Raw genomic sequence first — 26,060 nt, 5'->3', positions numbered from 1 at the left:
TAGCCTTTGCTTGTGAATGTTCTCCCTGTTGGATTCCACATATCCAGATCCTACTCATCTTTCAAGAACAACTCAAATGTCACGTCTTCAGAAGAGGCTAATTTGAACTCTGCAGTTAGAAGTAGTCTCTTCCTCCTCTCCTGTAGCTGTCTGTCTGTTCCTTTTACAGAATTTTAGATGTCTTTCTGGTTCATTTAGAGTTGTTTATGTGCGTTTTCTCTTCCCACTTAGATTGTAATCTTGAAGTCAGGAGCTGTGAGTTATCACCATATCCCCATAGGGCTGATGTAGTGCATAAAGCATTCCTTATACTTCGGAAGGGCTCGGTAAAACATCTGTCCCAAACACTGTTTAAAAGAGTCTTCCTTGTAGTTCAGATATCTAATATTAAACAACAGCGTGGCAACAAGTTGCCTGTATAGTATAGTGAGCTCTGAACTGCTATGAGAGCAGCTTGACATCTTCATATGATCCACTTTCTTTAAGAGGAGCATGCCTCTATTTTTTTTTCTTTTTTTTTTTTTAATGTTAGAGCCAGGAAATAATAGTATAAGGCAGAAACCGATCTCTCATGATCCTTTGGGGATTAATTAAATGCCATACTCCTTAGTATACTGCCTAAATATTGGACATTCAAACCAAATTTTAGGTACTTGGTGCTTGCTTATTTTATTTCTAAGGTTGACATAATACCTCCTGTTTTTATGAATGTTATCTTAAATTGAATGCTATCTTTGCATGTGTAAAATAGGAATAACAGTAATGATAACTTTGTCACAGGATTATTTTGAGTATTAAATGGGCTGATTTATTTAAAGCACATAGCACAGGGGAGACCTTCAAGATGACGGAGTAGTAAGACGTGGAGATCACTTTCCTCCCCACAAATGCATCAGAAATACATCTACACGTGGAACAACTCCTACAGAACACCTACTGAACGCTGGCAGAAGACCTCAGACTTCCCAAAAGGCAAGAAACTCCCCACGTATCTGGGTAGGGAAGAAGAAAAAACAGAGACAAAAGAATAGGGACGGGACCTGCACCAGTGGGAGGGAGCTGTGAAGGAGGAAAAGTTTCCACACACTAGGAAACCCCTTCACTGGTGGAGACAGGGGCGGGGGGGGGGCAGTGCAGAGTTGGGGAACCTTCGGAGCCACAGAGGAGAGCGCAGCAACAGGGGTGCAGAGGGCAAAGCGGAGAGATTCCCCCACAGAGGATTGCTGCCAACCAGCTCTCACCAGCCTGAGAGGCTTGTCTACTCACCTGCCGGGATGGGTGGGGGCTGGGAGCTGAGGCTCAGGCTTCGGAGGTCAGACCCCAGGGAGAGGACTGGGATTGGCTGCGTGAACACAGCCTGAAGAGGGCTAGTGCACCACAGCTAGCCGGGAGGGAGTCCGGGAAAAAGTCTGGACCTGCCCAAGAGGCAAGAGAATGTTGTTTCGGGGTGTGTGAAGAGAGGGGATTCAGAGCACCACCTAAACGAGCTCCAGAGACAGGCGCGAGCCGTAGCTATCAGCGCGGACCCCAGAGATGGGCATGAAATGCTAAGGCTGCAATGCTAAGGTTACTGCTGCAACCACCAAGAAGCCTGTGTGCATGCACAGGTCACTGTCCACACCTCCCCTCCTGGGAGCCTGTGCAGCCCGCCACTGCCCCAGGGTCCTGTGGTCCAGGGACAACTTCCCCAGGAGAACACATGGCGCGCCTCAGGCTGTTGCAACGTCACGCTGGCCTCTGCCGCCGCAGGCTCCCCCGGCATTCCATACCCCTCCCTCCCCCCGGCCTGAGTGAGCCAGAGCTGCTTAATCAGCTGCTCCTTTAACCCCGTTCTGTCTGAGCGAAGAACAGATGCCAAAAGGCGACCTACACACAGAGGCGGGGCCAAATCCAAAGCTGAACCCCAGGAGCTGTGCGAACAAAGAAGAGAAAGGGAAATCTCTCCCAGCAGCCTCAGGAGCAGTGGATTAAATCTCAACAATCAACTTGATGTACGCTGCATCTCTGGAATACCTGAGTAGACAACGAATCATCCCAAAATAGAGGCAGTGGACTTTGGGAGCAACTGTAGACTTGGGGTTTGCTTTATGCATCTAATTTGGTTCTGGTTTTATGTTTATCTTAGTTCAGTATTTAGAGTTTATTATCATTGGTAGATTTGTTTATTGATTTGGTTGCTCTCTTTTTTTATATATAGATATAGATATTTTTTCCTTTTTGTCTTTTTGTGAGTGTGTATGCTTCTTTGTGTGATTTTGTCTGTATAGCTTTGCTTTTACCATTTGTCCTAGGGTTCTGTCTGTCCTTTTTTTTTTTTTTTGTATAGTTTTTAGTGCTTGTTATCATTGGTAGATTTGTTTTTTGGTTTGGTTGCTCTCTTTATTTTTTTTATGACTTTTTAATTTTTTATTTAAATAACTTTATTTTATTTTCTTTTTTTCTTTCTTTCTTTCTTTTTTTTCTCCCTTGTCTTCTGAGCTGTGTGGCTGACAGGGTCTTGGTGCTCCGGCCGGGTGTCAGACCTGTGCCTCTGAGGTGGGAGAGCCGAGTTCAGGACAGTGGTCCACCAGAGACCTCCTGGCTCCACGTAATATCAAATGGCGAAAGCTCTCCCAGAGAACTCCATCTCAATGCTAAGACGCAGCTCCACTCAACGACCAGCAAGCTCCAGTGCTGAACACCCTATGCGAAACAACTGGCAAGACAGGAACACAACCTCACCCATTAGCACAGAGGCTGCCTAAAATCATAATAAGGTCACAGACACCCCAAAACACACCACCAGATGTGGTCCTGCCCTTCAGAAAGACAAGATCCAGCCTCATCCACCAGAACACAGGCACCGGTCCCCTCCACCAGGAAGCCTACACAACCCACTGAACCAAGCTTAGCCACTGGAGGCAGACACCAAAAACAATGGGAACTACAAACCTGCAGCCTGCGAAAAGGAGACCCCAAACACAGTAAGTTAAGCAAAATGAGAAGACAAAGAAACACACAGCAGATGAAGGAGCAAGGTAAAAACCCACCAGACCAAACAAATGAAGAGGAAATAGGCAGTCTACCTGAAAAAGAATTCAGAGTAATGATAGTAAAGATGATCCAGAATCTTGGAAGTAGAATGGAGGAAATACAAGAAACATTTAACAAGGACCTAGAAGAACTAAAGAGCAAACAAACAATGATGAACAATACAATAAATGAAATTAAAAATTCTCTAGAAGGAATCAATAGCAGAATAACTGAGGCAGAAGATCGTACAAGTGACCTGGAAGATTAAATAGTGGAAATAACTACTGCAGAGCAGAACAAAGAAAAAAGAACGAAAAGAATTGAGGACAGTCTCAGAGACTCTGGGACGACATTAAACGCACCAACATTTGAATTATGGGATCCCAGAAGAAGAGAAAAAGAAAGGGACTGAGAAAATATTTGAAGAGGTTATAGTTGAAAACTTCCCTAATATGGGAAAGGAAATAGTCAAGTCCAGGAAGCACAGAGAGTCCCATACAGGATAAATCCAAGGAAAAACACACCAAGAAACATATTAATCAAACTATCAAAAATTAAATACAAAGAAAAAATATTAAAAGCAGCAAGGGAAAAACAACAACATACAAGGGAATCCCCATAAGGTTAACAGCTGATCTTTCAGCAGAAACTCTGCACGCCAGAAGGGAGTGGCAGCACATATTTAAACTGTTAAAAGGGAAAAACCGGGCTTCCCTGGTGGCGCAGTGTTTGAGAGTCCGCCTGCCGATGCAGGGGACACGGGTTCGAGCTCCGGTCTGGGAAGATCCCACATTCCGCGGAGCGGCTGGGCCCGTGAGCCATGGCTGCTGAGCCTGCGCGTCCGGAGCCTGTGCTCTGCAACGGGAGAGGCCACAATGGTGAGAGGCCCGCGTACCGCAAAAAAAAAAAAAAAAAAAGGGAAAAGCCTACAACCAAGATTACTCTACCCAGCAAGGATCTCATTCAGATTTGACAGAGAAATTAAAACCTTTATAGACAAGCAAAAGCTAAGAGAATTCAGCACCACCAAGTCAGCTTTAGAGCAAATGCTAAAGGAACTTCTCTAGGCAGGAAACACAAGAGAAGGAAAAGACCTATAATAACAAACCCAAAGCAATTAAGAAAATGGTAATAGGAACATACATATTGATAACTACCTTAAACATAAATGGATTAAATGCTCCAACCAAAGGACATAGACTGGCTGAATGGATACAGAAACAAGACCCATATATACACTGTCTACAAGAGACCCACTTCAGACCTAGGGACACATACAGACTGAAACTGAGGGGATGGAAAAAGATATTCCATGCAAATGGAAATCAAAAGAAAGCTGGAGTAGCAATTCTCATATCAGACAAAATAGACTTTCAAATAAAGACTATTATAAGAGACAAAGAAGGACACTACATGATGATCAAGGGAGCAATCCAAGAAGAAGATATAACAGTTGTAAATATTTATGCATCCAACATAGGAGCACATCAATACATAAGGCAAATGCTAACAGCCATAAAAGGGGAAGTTGACAGTAACACAATCATAGTAGGAGACTTTAACACCCCACTTTCACCAATGGACAGATCATCCAGACAGAAAATTAATAAGGAAACACAAGCTTTAAATGATACATTAAACAAGATGGATTTAATTGATATTTATAGGACATTCCATCCAAAAACAACAGAATACAGTTTCTTCTCAAGTGCTCATGGAACATTCTCCAGGATAGATCATATCTTGGGTCACAAATCAAGCCTTGGTAAATTTAAGAAAATTGAGATCTTATCAAGTATCTTTTCCGACCACAACACTATGAGACTAGATATCAATTACAGGAAAAAAAAACTGTAAAAAGTACAAACACATGGAGGCTAAACAACATGCTACTGTGTAACCAAGAGATCACTGAAGAAGTCAAAGAGGAAATTAAAAAATACCTAGAAACAGATGACAATGAAAATACGACGACCCAAAACCTATGGGATGCAGCAAAAGCAGTTCTAAGAGGGAAGTTAATAGCAATACAATCCTACCTCAAGAAACAAGAAAAATCTCAAATAAACAACCTAACCTTACACCTAAAGCAATAGAGGAAGAAGAATAAAAAACCCCGAAAGTTAGCACAGGGAAAGAAATCATAAAGATCAGATCAGAAATCAGTGAAAAAGAAATGAAAGAAACGATAGCAAAGATCAGTAAAACTGAAAGCTGGTTCTTTGAGAAGATAAACAAAATTGATTCACCATTAGCCAGACTCATCAAGAAAAAAAGGGAGAAGACTCAAATCAACAGAATTAAAAATGAAAAAGGAGAAGTAACAACTGACACTGCAGAAATACAAAGGATCATGAGAGATTACTACAAGCAACTATATGCCAATAAAATGGACAGCCTGGAAGAAATGGACAAATTCTTAGAAAAGCACAACCTTCTGAGACTGAACCAGGAAAAAATAGAAAATATAAACCAATCACAAGCACTGAAATTGAGACTGTGAGTAAAAATCTTCCAACAAACAAAAGCCCAGGACCAGATGGCTTCACAGGCGAATTCTATCAAACATTTAGAGAAGAGCTAACACCTGTCCTCCTCAAACTCTTCCAAAATAGAGCAGAGGGAGGAACACTCCAAAACTCATTCTATGAGGCCACCATCACCCTGATACCAAAACCAGACAAAGATGTCACAAAGAAAGAAAACTACAGGCCAATATTACTGATGAACATAGATGCAAAAATCCTCAACAAAATACTAACAAACAGAATCCAACAGCACATTAAAAGGATCATACACCATGATCAAGTGGGGTTTATCCCAGGAATGCAAGGATTCTTCAATATATGCAAATCAATCAATGTGATAAACCATATTAACAAATTGAAGGAGAAAAACCATATGATCATCTCAATAAATGCAGAAAAAGCTTCTGACAAAATGCAGCATCCATTTATGATAAAAACCCTCCAGAAAGTAGGCATAGAGAGAACTTACCTCAACATAGTGAAGGCCATATATGACAAACCCACAGCCAACATCGTTCTCAATGGTGAAAAACTGAAACTGTTTCCTCTAAGATGAGAATAAAGACAAGGTTGTCCACTCTCACCACTATTATTCAACATTGTTTTGGAAGTTTTAGCCACAGCAATCAGAGGAGAAAAATAAATAAAAAGAATCCAAGTCAGAAAAGAAGAAGTAAAGCTGTCACTGTTTGCAGATGACATGATACTATACATAGAGAATCCTAAAGATGCTACCAGAAAACTACTAGAGCTAATCAATGACTTTGGTAAAGTTGCAGGATACAAAATTAATGCACAGAAGTCTCTTGCATTCCTATACACTAATGATGAAAAATCTGAAAGAGAAATAAAGGAAACACTCCCATTTACCATTGCAACAAAAAGAATAAAATACCTAGGAGTAAACCTACCTAAGGAGACAAAAGACCTGTATGCAGAAAACTGTAAGACACTGATAAAAGAAATTAAAGAAGATACAAGCAGATGGAGAGATATACCATGTTCTTGGATTGGAAGAATCAACATTGTGAAAATGACTATACTACCCAAAGCAGTCTAGAGATTCAGTGCAATCCCTATCAAACTACCAGTGGCATTTTTCACAGAACTAGGACAAAAAATTGCACAATTTGTATGGAAACACAAAAGACCCCGAATAGCCAAAGCAATCTTGAGAAAGAAAAACAGAGCTGGAGAAATCAGGCTCCTGGACTTCAGACTATACTACAGAGCTACAGTAATCAAGACAGTATGTTACTGGTACAAAAACAGAAATATAGATCAATGGAACAGGATAGAAAGCCCAGAGATAAACCCACGCACATATGGTCACCTTATTTTTGATAAAGGGGGCAAGAATATACAGTGGAGAAAAGACAGCCTCTTCAATAAGAGGTGCTGGGAAAACTGGACAGCTACATGTAAAAGAATGAAATTAGAACACTCCCTAACACCATACACAAAAATAAACTCAAAATGGATTAAAGACCTAAATGTAAGGCCAGACACTATCAGACTGTTAGAGGAAAAGATAGGCAGAACACTCTATGACATAAATCACAGCAAGATCCTTTTTGACCCACCTCCTAGAGAAATGGAAATACAAAACAAAAATAAACAAATGGGACTTAATGAAACTTCAAAGCTTTTGCACAGCAAAGGAAAACATAAGATGAAAAGACAACCCTCAGAATGGGAGAAAATATTTGTAAATGAAGCAACTGACAGAGGATTAATCTTCAAAATATACAAGCAGCTCATGCAGCTCAATATCAAAAAAAACCCAAACGACCCAATCCAAAAATGGGAAGAAGACCTAAATAGACATTTCTCCAAAGAACATATACAGATTGCCAACAAACACATGAAAGGATGCTCAACATCACTAAAAACTAAAAATAGAACTAACCATATGACCCAGCAATCCCACTACTGGGCATATACCCTGAGAAAACCATAATTCAAAAAGAGTCATGTACCACAGTGTTCATTGCAGCTCTATTTACAATAGCCAGGACATGGAAGCAACCTAAGTGTCCATCACCAGATGAATGGATAAAGAAGATGTGGTACATATATACAGTGGAATATTACTCAGCTATAAAAGGAAACAAAACTGAGTTATTTGTAGTGAGGTGGGTGGACCTAGAGTCTGTCATACAGCATGAAGTAAGTCAGAAAAAATACATACCGTATGTTAACACATATGTGTGGAATCTAAAAAAAAAAAGAAAAAAGGTTCTGAAGAACCTAGGGGCAGGACAGGAATAAAGATGCCGATGTAGAGAATGGACTTGAGGACACGGGGAGGGGGAAGGGTAAGCTGAGACTAAGTGAGAGAGTGGCATGGACATATATACACTACCAAATGTAAAATCAATAGCTAGTGGGAAGCAGCCTCATAGCACAGGGAGATTAGCCGTGCTTTGTGGGCACCTAGAGGGGTGGGATAGGGAGGGTGGGAGGGAGACGCAAGAGGGAGGAGATATGGGGATATATGTATATGTATAGCTGATTCACTCTGTTATAAAGCAGAAACTAACAATTGTAAAGCAGTTATACTCCAATGAAGTTGCTTAAAAAATAAATAAAGCACATAGCACAGCACCCCACACATATTAAATGGTCAGTAAAGCCAAGGAGCTATAATTACTATTAGGAATTTACAATTTGAGAGTTAAGATTGTTCGTGGTATAAAGGCAAGTATACTGCTGGTTTTTATGTATTGAACTGTGCCAAGTAGTTTCCTAGGAATTAGATTAGCCCTGAAATGTTATGTCAGCTGAGAATTTTGGTTTCTAGGTGACAGTGCTACCGTAGGAAACAGCACTGGCATTCTCTTAAGGGAAGAAAACCTTTCAGTAGGAATCTATAGTAGCTTTTTCTTTCTTCTCAACTCTCAGATTAAAATGATAGTCAATGTAAAGGGGAGAATAGAGAGACTCTGCAAAAACGATCAGGAGCTACAGAACTTAGGAGGAACTGCTAACAGAAGGGAGAAATGAGAACAAAAAGGTTTTGTTTTTTTTCTATTAAGCACGCACTTTACTAGTAGAAATGAAAAACTCCATAATAGGAAGGAAAAGCTGTATCAGAAATATAAGTGATTCAGACATGAATTCCCAAAGTATACAACCTCTCCTTCGCATAAACTAGTGGGATAAACATTGAACATAAGGAGTGAAATATAGAAATAGTAACATGGAGGAATTTCTTCAAGAGGGGTGTAAGTGGAACCTGATTAAAGGAGCCAAAGATAGTGAACACATTTTTCCCTTTTGTAAAAGAGGAACATGTTTAACTTGGGAGTGAGAGCTGGTAGACCCATCAAGCTGCAATGAGCAGAACTATATGATGCCTGGGCTTCCTTCTAGGATCACAGCAAAGTCTGCATAGTAGGACTTCCAACTGAAATGGAGAATGCAGTGATGTTTACAGAAACAGAACAAACTATGAGTTAAGTAATGGCATAATCTCTATTTTACAGCAGACTAGAACTCAGAACTGAGTTCCTGATCCCCACTCCCCAACCTCCCTTCCTCCCCCCCACAACTTGTTCCATCTGTAGCCTTCCCATCTCTGTTGGTGGTGGCTCCATCTTTCCACTTGATTGGGCTAGAACCATGGTAGTCATCCTTTGCTCCTCTTTCTCTCGTGCTCCATGTTCAATCTATCAGGAAATTCTGCAGAGCTTTATCTTCAAAGTATAACTAGAATCAGATCACTACTCACTGTTGCCATGACTTTTACCCCAGTGCCAGCCATCATCTGTCATCTGTCATCTTGTGCCTGAATTATCACAGTAGCCCGTTCTCTCTGCTTCTGCGTTACCGCACTATAATCTGTTCTTCCCCCCGCCCAAGGTTGATATTTATTTATTTATTTACTTATTTAGTATAGTTGATGTATAATATTATGTAAGTGTTAGGTACACAACATAGTGATTCACAGTTTTAAAGGTTCTATTCCACTTATAATTAGTATAAATTTTTGACTGTATTCCTGTATTCCCAGTGTTGTACTATATATCCCTGTAGCTTAGTTATATTACACATAGTAGTTTGTACCTCTTAACCCTCTACCCTCTTCCCCTTCCCTCTCCCCACTGTTAACCACTAGTTTGTTCTCTATATCTGTGTTTCTTTTTTGTTATATTCACTAGTTGTATTTTTTAGATTCCACATATAAGTGGTGTCATACAATATTTGTCTTTCTCTGTCTGACTTATTTCACTTAGCATAATACCCTTCAAGTCCATTCATGTTGTTGCAAATGGAAAAATTTCATTGTTTTTTTATGGCTGAGTAGTAGTCCATTTTATTTATATATATTTTTATATGAAATATATTTTATATATATGTTCTACATTTTCTTTATCCATTCATTTGTCATTGAACACTTAGGTTGCTTCTATAATCTTTTTTTTTAAGATTTTTTTTTGATGCAGACCATTTTTTTTTTTTTTTTTTTTTTCTTTTTGCGGTATGCGGGCCTCTCACTGCTGTGGCCTCTCCCGTTGCGGAGCACAGGCTCCGGCTGCGCAGGCCCAGCGGCCATGGCTCACGGGCCCAGCCGCTCCGCGGCATATGGGATCCTCCCAGACCGGGGCACGAACCCGTATCCCCTGCATCGGCAGGCGGACTCTCAACCACTGCGCCACCAGGGAGGCCCGATGCAGACCATTTTTAAAGTCTTTATTGAATTTGTTACAACATTGCTTCTGTTCTGTGTTTTGGTTTTTTGGCTGCGAGGCATGTGGGATCTTAGCTCCCCAACCAGGGATCGAACGCGCACCCCCTGCATTGGAAGGTGAAGTCTTAACCACTGGGCCGCCAGAGAAGTCATAATATGTTCTTAATACATCAGCCAGTCATCCCTACTTTTCTAAAAGTCAGATTTCTTCAGGTATAATTTACAAACAGTAAAATTCGCTCTTTTTAGGAGTAGAGTTCTGTGAATTTTGACAACACACATAGTCTTGGACCATCATAGTCAAGAAATAGAACATTTCCATTGCCCCCCAAAACTCCCTTATGCCCTTTTGTAATCATCCCTCCTCCCACCCCCAACCCCTGGCAATTAGTCTCTTCTTTCTCCCTTTAGTTTTGTCTTTCCTAGAATGTCATATAAATGGGATGTATTTGTAGTGTTTTGAGTCTGCCTTCTTTCTCTGAGCGTAATGCATTTGAGATTCATCCATACATAGTGCATTGCTCAGTAGTTTGTGTCTGTTTATTGCTGAGTAGTTCTCCACTGTATAAAGGTACCACAGTTTGTTTATCCTTTCACTAGTTGATGGACATTTGGATTGTTTCCAGTTTTTGGCAATTTTGGATAAAGCTGCTGTAAACATTCACATTTAGGATTTTGTGTGGATATATATTTTCATTTCTCTTGGGTCAATATGCTAACTTGTTTACCTTTATATGACACTGTCAAATTTGCTAAAGTGACTGTACCATTTTGCTATAAATTAAGCACGGTAAGAGAATATCTTACTGTGGCAGTGTCACTACTCTTGCGCTTTAGGGGCCATTATTAAGTAAAATAAGGGTTACTTGAATACAAGTACTGTGACACCATGATAGTTGATCTGATAACTGAGAAGGTTAAGTGACTAATGGGAGGGTAGGTATACAGAGTTGATATGCTGGATGAAGAAATGATTCACGTCCAGGCAGGACAGAGAAAAACGGTGCAAGATTTCATCACACTATTCAGAACGATGTGCAATTTAAAACTTATTAATTGTTTTATTTATGGAATTTTCCGTTTAATATTTTCAGGCTGCAATTGACCATAGGTAGCAAACTGTGGAAAGTGAAACCGTGGATAAGGGGGTGACTACTATATTGTGAAATGGTTTAGAGTGTGACCTCTAGATCTGGAGACAGACTACCTGGGTTGGCATGCTAGCTCTTATTCCTCCTTGGGCAAATTAGTTCATCTCTCTCTGCTTCAGTATCTTCATCTCTAGAGCTGATAATAATAGTGCCTTTTTCAGAGGAATGTTGTGAAGATAAAATGAGTTAGATGTAAACAGTTAGTACAGTGTCTAAACACATAGTGAGAGCCCCAAGAGCATTAGCTATTGTTGTTGCTGTTACTGTTACTCTAACAGCAGTTTTATTTCTCAGTCTCATAGGCCTTTCAGATAGGGCTTTGGACACTTTTTAATGAATTACTCACCTTTTAAAGGTTGTTCTCATATTTATTATTTATGGGAGGCCAGGTAACATTTGTCTGAGTGTTTGCGGCACCTGTGTGTAGAGGAAGACTGCAAGTTTTGGGGAATTTATATAGCCCAACCTTTTAAAACACCATAATTTAATCTCTGTTTGTAAACAAGAGTTCAACTCATACTAAACCAACAGTTTTCTCTGAAAATATTCTCACAAGTGGCAGAAGTCTCCAACTATAGAATAGAGTCCAGCATCCTTTATAGCTACCAACTTAAAAGTAGTCTTTTCTTAGTGTGACTTTAAAATTTGGACATTCATCTTATGAATGTCTCACTTTTTGTCAAGATTAATTAGAAAATTCACAAGTAGAATCACCCAGGACTTTTCATTATTGTTTAGGTTTCTAACAGTATATTTGTATTGGGGTTTTTCCCCTCCTCTTGGAGTCTTTGGACAGTAGTTATTTGATCTGAATCTTTTTAAAGGCGTGATAGTGGATTGATTCCAGCTAAAGACTTCAGTCATTAATTCTTTGTGTGTATCTCTAGAAAAAAACAAAGGTATTAAATATTCTTGTTATTGCTAAGGACAGAAGAGCCCTCTCCAGACAGCGGAGTGTCTGCTTTCGGGAGATATTTAGCACAGAGTACTTTAGAGCTCTGGGCTCAAACTGTCTGAATTTGAATCCACACTTTGTCTGTCACCTACTGTGTTGTGAAGCTGGAGCTGGTGTACTGAATTAAGAACATGTAGATTTCGACCTGATGGATGAGGGGGCACAAACCACCCACGCGGGGTCCCCAGGTAGTTTCCTCAGCATCTGAGCTCCCACTTTGGGGAAGTGAAATCCACAGGGTCGTTCTGATGGAAGGTGCAGTTTCAATACCCCCACACCAAGGAAATAGTCATAAGATTTATTACTTACAGACCCAGAAGCAAGGGGATGCGGTGAGCCAGGGAAACGGCAGTCCTTCATCCCTGGGCACAAGCCAGCAGAAGATAGAGCAGGGTAGCAAGCACCTAGTACTTCTAAGGTGATTGGGGTGGAGGTTACTAACTTAGGCCAGGTACCCTTGTGCAGTAACAATAGTAAACAGCAAGGGTTGACATACTCTTTCTGTATAGGGTCAGATAGTAAATATTTTGAGCTTTGTGAGTCATATGGTCGCTGTCAAAACTACAGTTGACCCTTGAACAACATGGGGGTCCACTCGAACTGTGCGGGTCCACTTTATAAGGCAGATTTTTCTCAGTAGTAAGTACCACAGTATTACCCGGTTCGTGGTTGGTTGAATCCACAGATACAGATGAACCTCGGATACAGAGGGCCAACTCTAAGCCGGCACCCCTAACCCCCACGTTGTTCAGGGGTTAACTGTTTTCACCTCTGCCAGTGAAGCTCTAGAGCAGCCATAGACAGTACCCGAATGAATGAGCTTGGCTCTGTTTATTGGAATAGCAGTAGGTCATGGTTTGTCCACTCCTGGTGTGTGGCAACCCATAGCGCTATATATATAGGCTGGTGACTCCCTCCTCTAAGTAATAACAACAGTCTTCTATTGAGTAGTGTGTCAAGTGCTGTATTAAATACTTTACATTATTATCCCCCTTCTATAGATGAAGTTAACTGAAACAAGTGAGGTGAATCACCTTTTTTTTTTTTTTTTGGCCGTGCAGCGTGGCGTGTAGTATCTTAATTCCCCGACCAGGGATCGAACCCAGGTCCCGGCAGTGAAAGCGCAGAGTCCTAACCGCTGGCCCGTCAGGGAATTCCCTCAACTTTTTTTTTTTTTTTCCTACAGTCATTGTGTTTTGTTTATGAAGAAATTTAAAAGAACAGCGTGGAAAACTGTTACAGGAAGAAGCAGGCTGAAGACCAATATATCACATAATCCCACTTTTATTAAAAATGGTACTCATCATTTCACATTTCTTTATTATTTGAATTTTTTAAATAACACTGAATTTTTCAAAAATGTGTTTAAGATCTGCACGTTAAGAAAAGGACAAAGAAGTGTTTGTGATTTCTGATTTGGCTATACTTTTCATTTATTTTATTATTATTATTATTATTATTTTTTGCGGTAGGCGGGCCTCTCACTGTTGTGGCCTCTCCCGTTGTGGAGCACAGGCTCTGGACACGCAGGCTCAGCGGCCATGGCTCATGGGCCCAGCCACTCCGCGGCATGTGGGATTCTCCCGGACCGGGGCACGAACCCGTATCCCCTGCATCTGCAGGCGGACTCTCAACCACTGCGCCACCAGGGAAGCCCCTTCATTTACTTTTGACCAAATGCTAGAAGCTTGTTTTACAGTTAAATGTAACATCCCATCTATAGTAGAATTTTATTTCAGAGAGCCAAATTTAAAGATGAAGGTTTTCTAAAATTTTAAAAGCACCAACATTGCAATTACATATGTATTTTAAGATTTATTTAGTCACATCACATCAATTGATATCTTGATTCAGCACTAAATACTATTGCAGGTAAATATTGCTATTCTGATTACTGATACAGCTTTTCACATAGGAAACAGCAGCAAACTTCCATACCTTAATTCATCAAAAGGCAGCTAAAAAAAATTTAAGCAGCTACTATAACACAGGTCATATTTAAATTCCAGGTTCCCCAAACCCCATCCCACCCTCATTTGGAAAGCAACCCAACATCTGCTCCTGAGCTTGCACCACGTAATCTCTTGTAGGAAGAAATGCCGTGTTTGCTTCATAGCTGCCTTGATTATATGGGGACTTAGTCCATAGGTTAGCTTTTCGTTTTATTTATGGTTTCCTTTTCTGTGCAAAAGCCTATAAGTTTGATTAGGTCCCATAGCAGTTTGTTTCCTATTAAACATTACATTCTGCCGCCTTGTACAGTGTGTCTTTACTAGATTGTAACCTTCTTAAATGACTGTCTTACTTTTTGTCTTTTTGTATCTTAAACATGGATTTAATTTATTAAAATTTTATTTGATGAGACACCTGTTCCATTACTATGCTTAGAATACATACTTGCTTTTTTCCCTTAAAATAAGAAAAAATGTGGAAGAGAATTATTGTGGACCTTATGATAGACAATATTTTTGATAAAAATACAAATTAAATTCTGTTTCAATATATTCCATCATGAAGAGAAAGATTGTAACATTTCTTAGGCCTGGAATATGTCATTTTCTGCATATTGTATTTGAAGCCAAATATTTTGCAAAGCACAAAAAAATTGTAGCTACCCTTGGTGTTTTGTGATGTGTTAGAATTGCATGTGAGAAAATACTAGCAGTTTATATAGCTGGGGCTTGTGGGGAACTGTAGAAGGCAGCAGTTCTCAAATTGTGGCCTGTGGATCACTGGGGTTTACTCAGACCCTTTCAGGGAGTCTACAAGGTCAGACTATTTTCATAATGCTAATAAAGTTATTTGCCTTTTTCATTTTGACATTTTTTTTCTTGCAGTGAAAAGCAGTGGCGCATTTAAAAAAACCATTGCTGTGCTGCTGTAACATGCATCAACGCAGTGGCACCAAACTGAGCTAATAATCATTGTATTCTTCACCACCATGCACACACTGCTTAAAAAAAAAAAGAAAGGCAGTTTCACTTAGAGCAAAGCAGTGAAAATTGCTTTTATTAAATCTCAATCCTTGAGCACACTTGTTTTTTTCTAATAAAACACAGAGTTTCCCCCGATTAAAAAATGGGCAGAGGACCTTCTTTTCCAAAGAAGGTATACAGATGGCCAACAGGCACATGAAAAGATGCTCAGTGTCACTAATCATCAGGAAAATACAAATCAAAACCACAATGAGGTATCACTCACCCCTGTCAGAGTGGCTATCATCAAAAAGACAAGAAATAACAAGAGTTGGTGAGGATGTGGAGAAAAAGGAACCCTTGTGCACTGTCAGTGGGAATGTAAATTGATGCAGCCACTATGGAAAACAGTATGGAAGTTCCTCAAAAATTTAAAAATAGAACTATCATATGATCCAACAGTTCCACTTCTGGGTATTTATCTGAAGAAAACAAAAACACTAATTCGAAAAGGCAATGCACCCTAATGTTCATAGCAGCATTATTTACAATAGCCAAGACATGAAGTAACCTAAGTGCCCACTGACAGATGAATGGATAAAGAAGATGTGGAGGCATGTGTATGTATACATAGACACACACACTGTGGAATATTACCCAGCCATAAAAAAGAATGAAATCTTGCCATTTGTGACAACAAGGATGGACCTGCTGGGGGTGTTTTGCTTAGTAAAATAAGTCAGACAGAGGAAGACAAATACTGTATGTGGCATCTAAAAAAAACCAAACAAACAAATGAATATAACAAAACAAACAGATACAGAGAACAAACTAGTGGTTACCACAGGGGAGAAAAGGGCGAAATAGGTGAGGGGAATTAAGATGTACAAACCGGCAGTTATAAATAAGTCACAGAGATGTATAGCAAAGGGAGTGTAGTCAATATTTTATAACTTTGTATGGTGTGTAATCTATAAAAATACTGAATCACTATGTTGTACACCTGAAACTACTATATTGTAAGTCAACTATACTTCAATTAAAATTTTTAAAGTTCTTATTAAGCACTTCTGCTATATAATAAAATACCATTGGTTTTCTTAAGAAAAACACTTGTGCAGTCATTTAAAATGCTAGCTGAACTAGCTACTTTTTTCTTGGAACCTTCCATTTTTACTTGAAGGATGACTAGTGGACAAACTATGGAGTTATTCACACTTGGGTGTGTGGCAGACAGTTTCTCAAAAATGAATGAAGTGAGCCTGTTACTTCAAGGGGGAAAAAAGTTATTTTTGCCAGTGATAAAATTTGCATGAAAATAGAAATTTTGGAAATTTTGTGCCCATTATCATTAGCCTCAAGAGTGAAATTAACAGGGCTTCCCTGGTGGCGCAATGGTTAATAATCTGCCTGCCAATGTAGGGGGCATGGGTTCGAGCCCTGGTCCAGGAATATCCCACATGCTGCAGAGCAACTAAGCCCATGTGCCACAACTGCTGAGCCTGTGCTCTGGAGCCCGTGAGCTGCAACTATTGAGCCCACGTGCCACAACTACTGAAGCCTGCATGCCTAGAGCCTGTGCTCCGCAACGAGAGAAGCCACCACAATGAGAAGACCGCACACTGCAACGAAGAGTAGCCCCCACTTGCCACAACTAGAGAAAGCCCACGCACAGCAACGAAGACCCGAAGCAGCCAAAAATAAATAAAAAATTTTAAAAAGTGAAATTAACAAATGTGGTTTTTCAAATATTGTGTAATGAAATGTAACAACATCTGGAAGAGCTGCATAACTCAGGGACCAGTGTCTTCCAGGTGACCAGTGCGTGATGTTACAAAATCATCCATGGGTAAAAGATCCATTCAACTATAATATAGTCCATGGGATTTTAATGTAATATAGTTTTTTTTAAATTCACTGATAAGGTTTCAGATTCCACACTGCAAGTAACCTTTAAGAAATTACCACTTATTGAATTTTAGTGTAGTATCAAAGAAGAATATCCTCAGTTATCTGAAAAGGTTATTGAAATATTCCTCCCTTTTCCAGCTACACATCTGTGTAAGGCCAGATTTTTTTCCCCCTCATAAAGTTCAACTAAAGTAACATATAGCAACAGATTGAATGCAGGAGCAATTATGAGAATCTGGCTATCTTCTGTTTAAGCCAGAAATTAAAGAGGTTTGCAAAAATGTAAAAGGATGCCCCTCATCTAAATTTTTTGTTTTGGGAAATAGTTATCTTTCCTTCAAAAATGTAATTTATGTGCTCGTGTAATGGTTTTATTATATTTAAATGAATTAGTAAATAAGCATTTAAATTTTTTATCACTTTTAATTTCTAGTATTGTAAATATCAATAGTTGTAACCCACAGGAACAAAAGCCCTCAGGGTCCTTGAGAGTATAGATGGTCTCAAGACCAAAAAGTTTGCCAAGTGCTATTCTAGGTCAGTGTGCAGGGTTGGAATAGTAGTTGCTTGGTTTGTTGGGTGGACAAGAATGCTTTCATTGTATAGCTGGCAGGCTGACACATAGAACACGTTATAGAACAGAACTCTCTGTGTCTCAGTTTGGCATGATTTTTAGCAGGATATGTGTCTAAGCACTTGCTGGTAAAGCAGCTAGAAATAGATGCTTGACTGTAGAGCAGCTCCTAAAATCCAGCATGGTTCTAAAAATCTTAGGGTGTGAAATATAACCTTATATATGAGAGAACTTTCTGGTAGCTCTTTGTCTATTAAGACTTGGGGGAGTGTAGTTAAAGAATTAATGGTTTTCATAATGACCATATAAAATGTTTCAACTCAACAGCTGACCTATACTAATACATTATTTGGCAAAGTCTTCAAGTCTGTTTTTAGTGCGTTTGGCTAACCTGCTTTCAGCGTGTCTCAAATGCATGTATGTAGCTTCTTTTTTGCATCTCTGTAAGAATTCCTTTACTTCAGAGTGTAGAGTAATTCGTCCTTTCTTTATCGTGAATCCAGAGTCTCTGGAAACAGTCACCTCAATGGGAGGGCCTGAGAGATGATACATTTCTGTTGATGCTTTGGTAGAGTCTGAAGTATAGGATACAGAGGGGCTGTAAAATAAGATTGCTGGGGCTTCCCTGGTGGTGTAGTGGTTGAGAGTCCGCCTGCCGATGCAGGGGACGCGGGTTTGTGCCCTGGTCCGGGAAGATCCCACATGCCGCGGAGCGGCTGGGCCCATGAGCCTGCGTGTCCGGAGCCTGTGCCCTGCAACGGGAGAGGCCACAACAGTGAGAGGCCCATGTACCGCAAAGAGAAAAAAAAAAGATTGCTGGCCTTTGATTTTAATCCATGTTCTGTATTTTATAATAAATTCTTTTTGTTAAAAGGCTTTTTGTAAAACTTCCATAATGGTAGTTTGAGTTGAAATATATGAAAGTTCAAATAACACTGTGAAATAAATTATAACTTCTAATTATGTGATATTTGGTAGTTTGCAAAGTTCAAACTTTTAAAAAAGTTTTACTGTAAATTATAAAATACCATGAACTATATTAGGAGTCAGTTTTAACCATATTTTCTTGGTACAGATTTATTTGAAAAATAAACTGGTCCAGTATAGAAGAAACCATTAAATGAAACATCAGAACATTTTTTCTGAAACCATGCATTTTGCTCTGTAGTGGGTAGCATGCTTATCGCCAGAAAATGGAGATGAGAACTGGTAGTGCTAATCAGCCTCTTCGTAAGGTATTTATTTAACACATGGCCAAGACTGCACCTTGAAAAACAGATTGTGAGGAAAGTCAGTGACTAAGTATGGTTAGTCACACAGAGTGGAGCACAGCATAGAGAAACTGTGGAGGAGGAAGAAAGAGCTGGTTTAACCAAAATTCAACCCAGACTTCTAGAAGTCTTAAGTGATGTCTCTGGAGGGTCTCCATTGATTTGAGAGTTATAGCAAAAGAAAAAAACAATAGTACCAAACCTTAAGACACTGAGTTTGGGAAGTTTAAATGTTTAATCTACCTTTTAGAGAATGGCAATATGCTTCAGAACATGACGGGTACAGAAAAGCTAAGTCATCTAAGTAAAACACCATCAAAAGAAAAGTGCCCCCCCCCCACAAAAACAGGCTCCCTTCATATTTTATAGATCAAGAGTCTGAAAAACTTTTAAGTTGCTTTTTAAAATACCTATTGGCCCTTAATTATATGAAAAGCTGCTCAATCTCACTTTAATTCACTTTAAAATTAATTACATCAGAAAAGTAATTAACGCAAATGAAAACTAACTGCTGGTAAGGGGTAGAGCAGTTTAAGTTCAGGCAGCATCTCTGATCCTGCTCCTCTTTGAAGACACTTCATCAGTTACCTGCTATCCTGGGTTTTCTTCCTCTTTCACTGTTTCATTTTGTTTTCTTTGCAGCTCCTCCTTCTTTCTGATCTTTAAATTTCTGAATTTTCAGGCTTTCATCCTGGGTCCTCTTCTCACCCATACCCGTGGCTTCAATTACCATGTGGAAGGCTATGAGCTCCCAATATGTATCCTTAGCTTAGAGCTGCTTCTGAACTCTAGACCCAGATAGCCAACTGTTTCCTCAGCACATCCAGAACTTCAGATCTGCTCCTCCTGTTGCCTTTTTTGCCAAATGGTATAGCCATCCACCAGCTGCTTAGCAGAAACCTGGGGATCCTCTCTTAGCCTCATAAACAATCAACAAATCCTATTTTGTTGAGTCTTGTATCTCTCTCATTCATCTGCCCCCTAAGGAAGCCCCCCCACCCCTAGTTCTTAGGTAGAATCCACCTATTATACATTCTCAAGGTACCCTATACTTGTTGAAAATTTATAACATTTTCAACAATTATATTCACTTGCTTATGTTAACTTTTTGTTTTCATTGCTTTAGAACAAAATTTAATTTTTAAATTCCTTTAGAAAAGACATTCAGGGACAAGACCAAGACAGTCTTGATTTTTATTACGTCCCTGGGGGCTAGCAGAGTGCTGGGCACAGAAGCATCATTAAATATATACTGAGGGAAAAAAATGAAGAGAAATTTGTTTTAGGAAAATCCATAACATGAATGGATAGTGTGAACGGTGAATTCCTGAAGACAGACTTGCAAACATTGGGAATTCCCTGGGACTCTTCGCTTCTACTGCAGGGGGCCTGGGTTTGATCCTTGGTCCGTAAGCTAAGATCCCACAAGCCGAACGATGTGTGCCACCCCCCACCAAAAAAAAAAACTATCTCTGATAGTCAAGCCATAGAAGGGAGCTAAGGAATTGGTAGTAGGCCTGAGAGAAGTAGGGTATTTGCGGAAGTGGAAGTTGTGAGACTTACTGACTGTCGTCACATGTGGGAAGTAAGAGAACAGGGTGTCAAGAATGCTGAGGGAATCATGATATCATTCCTTAAGACATTTGGGTATGAAGGTAAGGATAATGACTTTAGTTTTGGGCTTGTTGACTTTAAAGAACCTTCTGTGGGACACCTAGATGGAGACAACCAATAGGCAGTTATAAAAATAAAACTAGAATCCAGGAGAGAGACACAGGCTTTAGTTCATCACTGAGCAAAACCAGTAAAATACTATTGATAATTCAAGTGTACAGAGTTGGTAGATGTTTTGGTACTTTTTTTTTTTTTTTTGTGGTACGCGGGCCTCTCACTGTTGTGGCCTCTCCAGTTGCGGAGCACAGGCTCTGGATGTGCAGGCTCAGTGGCCATGGCTCACAGGCCCAGCCGCTCCGCGGCATGTGGGATCTTCCCGGACCGGGGCACAAACCCGTGTCCCCTGCATCAGCAGGCGGACTCTCAACCACTGCGCCACCAGGGAAGCCCGGTACTTTTTAACTTGGGAGTGGAAGCACATACTGCCTATCATACGGAGATGGCATTTTTTACATTAATGTCATTTAACATCCTGTGAATGTTAACTAATAATAGCTGTGAGTCATACATTTACTCTTAATGTTAAGCTAGCAGATCTATGTTTTAATTATGTATTTTGTTAATTGCTAATTTATACCTGTTTTCCTTCCTAAAGACAAAAATAAAACTTAGTGGGGTTTATAGAAATCCATTAGACTGTAAACTCCATGAGGACTTGCTGCCATGTGATTAAAATTTTTTTCCTCTGATTTCTCTAGGGCCTATTCCCTGGTGGATTCCAGTCAAGTGTCTACATTTCTGATTTCCATTCTACTTATAGTCTATGGTAGTTTCAGGTAAGATGCTCTCAAAATGGGATTGATTTCTGTTGGAAGTGAAAGAAGCGTTGCTCTGAAAATGTTGGCACCCAAACTTACTGCTTCTGTGAGGAAAAACATGACTTTGACAGGAATTGAGTTGAACAGGATATTTCTGATATTTATTCTTTGGTTGGCTTCTGTTAAAACACTTCTTGGTTTTGCTTATGGCTTTGGCATTTTAATGCAAACAAGCAAAAACTAATTGCTTAAATTCTGGTTCTGAAAAAAAGGATTCATGTAAATACACTCATTGAGAGGGTTAAGGAGAGTCCTTGACAGTGATTCTACAGAGTCTCAAAGGGGACATAAAGTTTTTCTTAATTAAAGAAAAGGCACTGACCTACGTTGAGCCATATGAGACTGCTGATAGTCAAATTTTTGACCTACACAAATAATATCATATGGTTCAGCCTACTTTTATGAGGATTGTGCATGGTAGCATTTACCAAGTATTCTCTCTGCTGACCTTTTCGAAGTTCCCATCCTAGCAAACAGCCATAGAAATACAAAGGAAAATCAGGAAGCTAGGTACTCCCTTCTTTTCACTATTCTTACTTTAGAGGAAATTTGGTGGTTGTATAACTCAAATAGTTTCGTGGCTGATACATTTAAAAATGAAGGCTGCCTGAGAAATTTTAAATTGAGAACTTGAAAGGGAGCAACAGTGATAAACAAAATAATCAGGCATAAGGATTTTGAACTATCCAGTATTATATCTGGATTTTAATGGGTATTTGGTAAAATCATAAGACTTCCAGGCTTTATCCCAACACTGAGTAGGACAAGTAAAATACTGTTGATAATTCCAGTATCAGCTGATAAAAGTTTTAATCATTGAGACTTCAGCTGGGAGCCCTAGGTTCATAACCACTCTTAGGAAGCATTAGTCAAGCCAGGGCAATTTAGAACCTCATCAGCATAACCCTGATATTTGGTATCTCTATCCTTTGGACAAGTTTTTGGGTTTTTCTTTTTGAGTATATAATGTTTCAACATTTCAAAAGTCCTTATAATTAAAAAAAACCTTTAGACTCACAACTCTAATACTCCTTTCATTAGCTCATATGACATTTTATTTGGCACATACTTATATACTGTGTACATTTTTATAGTTTAAATAATTTATATTCTGATTATTATCTAACAAAAATATTTTTCATTATCCTCTTCATACTAATTTTTAGTAATTTGATATTTCTTTGTATTACTATCTTATTCCACTCTTTTGGGACATGTGAGTTGTTAAAGTGACCATCTTTTTATGTATTCTTTTGCTTTGGCTGAAAAATATCCCTAAGATAAATATCCAAAAATTGAAAAACTTCTCCAAAGAGTATGAACTGGCTCTTACTACATATTGCCATGTTGTTTTCCAGAAGGGTTATACCAACTTAGAATTGGGCAAGTTTTAAACAAAATTTTATGTAATAAATATACCATAGAATTATATTATGTGGATGGAAAGGATTTCTCTGGTACATCTCCTTATTTTACAAATGAGGAAACTGAGGCCCAACAAGATGAGGTAACTTGCTAAAGATTATACAACTAGTTGGTAACAAAATCTGGATTGGAACCCAGTTCTTAAGACTTGTGGTCCAATACTTTATGTCTTTTATACTTTAATAATGCACTTTCTGCAAAAAGTAAATCATGATGCCTTTAATTATACATTTAAATTTACCTCATTTTAAGTAAATTTGGAAGTATTTCCTCCTCTTCTGTTTTCTGGAAAAGATTACGTGAAATTGTGTTACTTCTTTTTAAAATATTTGATAGAAATCACCAGAGAAGCCATCTAAAGATGGAAGATTTGGGGGGGTTTGGCTTTGGTTTTTCCTGCTTTATTCATCTTTTTTTTTTAAAGAATTGGTAAAGGCTTTGTGTGTGTGTGCAGTAAAATATACATAACATAAAATTTACTATTTTAACCCATTTCTAAGCATACAGTTCAGTAGCTGGTAAGGGCTTTTTAAAACACATGTTACTATCTATTTTTTATTTTAAAAATTTATTTTATTTATTTATTTTATTTTATTATTTTTTTTCTTTTTTGCGGTATGTGGGCCTCTCACTGTTGTGGCCTCTCCCGTTGCGGAGCACAGGCTCCGGATGCGCAGGCCCAGCGGCCATGGCTCACGGGCCCAGCCGCTCCGCGGCACATGGGATCCTCCCAGACCGGGGCACGAACCCGTATCCCCTGCATCGGCAGGCGGACTCTTAACCACTGCGCCACCAGGGAGGCCCTAAAAATTTATTTTATTTACTTATTATTTTTGGCTGCATTGGGTCTTCGTTGCTACGCGCAGGCTTTCTGTAGTTGCTGTAAGCAGGGGCTACTCTACGTTGTGGTGCACGGGCTTTTCACTGTGGTGGCTTCTCTTGTTGTGGAACACGGGCTCTAGGCGCGTGGACTTCAGTAGTTGCGGCATGCGGGCTCAGTAGTTGTGGCTCGTGGGCTCTGGAGCGCATCCTCAGTAGTTGTGGCTCATGGGCTTAGTTGCTCTGCAGCATGTGGGACCTTCCCGGACCAGGGCTTGAACCTGTGTCCCCTGCATTTGCAGGAGGATTCTTAACCACTGTGCCACCAGGGAAGCCCACTATCTTTTTATTATAGCCGTTCTAGTGCTAGGGTATGAAATATCTCATTCTGCTTTGACTGCATTTCCCTGATAACTGAGATCAGGTTGAAAAGATGTTGAGCATCATTTAATGTACTTGTTAGGCATGTGTTTTTCTTCTTTGGTGAAATGTCTATTCAAATCTTTGCCTATTATAAAATTGGGTTGTCTTATACCAAATTGTAACAGTTCTTTAAATATTCTAGATCCAGGTTCTCTCTCAGTCACATGATTTTCAAATATTTTCTTCCAGTCTCTAGCTTACCTTTTCATTTTCTTAACAGTGTCTTTCAAAGTGTAAACATATTTTATTTTGATAAAGTCCAACTTAACAACTTTTTGTCTTGTGGAGTATGCTTTTGGTGTTGTACCAGAGAACTCTTTGCCTTATCCATGAGCACAGTTTTTCTCCTATATTTTTACGTTTTACATTTAAGTCTGTAATTCATTTTGAGTTGATTTTTGTGAAATACAAATGAAGTACAAATCTAAATTCGTCTTTATGAATATGACTATCCAGTTGTCCCAGCACTATTTGGTGAAAAGACGATCCTTCACCCATTGTCAAAAATCAGTTGTCCATAAGTGTAAAGATTTGTCACGGGACTCCCCATTTCTTTTTTTTTTTTTTTATAAATTTATTTATTTTTGGCTGTGTTGGGTCTCATTGCTGCACGCGGGCTTTCTCTAGTTGCGGTGAGTGGGGGCTACTCTTTGTTGTGGTGCACAGGCTTCTCATTGTGGTGGCCTCTCTTGTTGAGGAGCATGGGCTCGAGGTACATGGGCTTCAGTAGTTGTGGCTTGCGGGCTCTAGATCACAGGCTCAGTAGTTGTGGCATACGGGCTTAGTTGCTCTGTGGCATGTGGGATCTTCCCGGACCAGGGCTCGAACCCATGTCCCCTGCATTGGCAGGTGGATTCTTAACCACTGCGCCACCAGGGAAGTCCGACTGCTACAGCTTTTATAGTAAATGTTGAAATCTAGTAGTATAAGCCCTACAGCTCTGTTCTTTTTCAAAAGTGTTTGGCTATTATGGATCCTTTGTATTTCCCTATTAAGTTTAGGTTCAGCTGGTCTGTTTCTACAAAAATTCTTTCGGGATTTTTTTTTTTTTTAATTTATGGCCGTGTTGGGTCTTCCTTTCTGTGCGAGGGCTTTCTCTAGTTGCGGCAAGTGGGGGCCACTCTTCATTGCGGTGCGCGGGCCTCTCACTATCGCGGCCTCTCTTGTTGCGGAGCACAGGCTCCAGACGCGCAGGCTCAGTAATTGTGGCTCATGGGCCTAGTTGCTCCACGGCATGTGGGATCTTCCCAGACCAGGGCTCGAACCCGTGTCCCCTGCATTGGCAGGCAGATTCTCAACCACTGCGCCACCAGGGAAGCCCTCTTCTGGGATTTTGATAGGTATTGTGTATCTATAGATCAGTTTGGGGAGAATTGCTGTCTTAATAGTATTGAGTCTTTCAATCCAGGGACCTGGAATGTTTCTCCATTTATTTAGATAATCTTTAATTTTTCTTAGTAATGTTTTGTAATTTTCAGTGTACAAGGTTTGCACCACTTATGTTAAACTTATTCCTAAGTATTTTATTCTTTTCGATGTTACTGTTGATGGAATTTTTCCTTGATTTATTTTTAGATTTTTCATTGCTAAGTATATAGAACTATGAATGATTTAAAAATATTAACCTGGTATCCTGTAGCTTTGCTGAACTCATTTATTAGTGCTAGTAGTTTTTTGTGTGTGGATTTCTTGGTGTTCCCTACATGCAGGATAATGCAGCCTTCAAGTAAAGACAGCTTTGCTTCTTCCTTTCAAATCTGAATGCCTTTTATTTTATCTGTTAATTTCTAGGATAGTTAAAAGTATTCAACTGTGATTGGAATTTGTCTGTTTTCCCTTATATTTTTGTTGATTCATTTTTTTTGTTTGGGATTTTTTTTCTTTTTTTTTT

At 39.5% G+C, this 26,060-nt stretch overlaps 1 protein-coding gene across 1 annotated transcript in view; it reads left to right on the top strand.

The window, feature by feature from the left end:
- SPPL3 (signal peptide peptidase like 3) overlaps window positions 1-26,060 on the top strand; it is a 120,436-nt gene that overhangs the window by 56,085 nt on the left and 38,291 nt on the right. The window contains exon 2 of the mRNA XM_060119469.1: window positions 21,383-21,460. Coding sequence (XP_059975452.1) covers window positions 21,383-21,460 — 78 coding nt within the window. The remainder of the gene's footprint in view (window positions 1-21,382; window positions 21,461-26,060) is intronic.

The sequence above is a fragment of the Mesoplodon densirostris genome, chromosome 15, assembly GCF_025265405.1.
Source record: "Mesoplodon densirostris isolate mMesDen1 chromosome 15, mMesDen1 primary haplotype, whole genome shotgun sequence".
Taxonomy (NCBI): Eukaryota; Metazoa; Chordata; class Mammalia; order Artiodactyla; family Ziphiidae; genus Mesoplodon; species Mesoplodon densirostris.
This window is presented reverse-complemented; position numbering and strand designations above follow the sequence as displayed.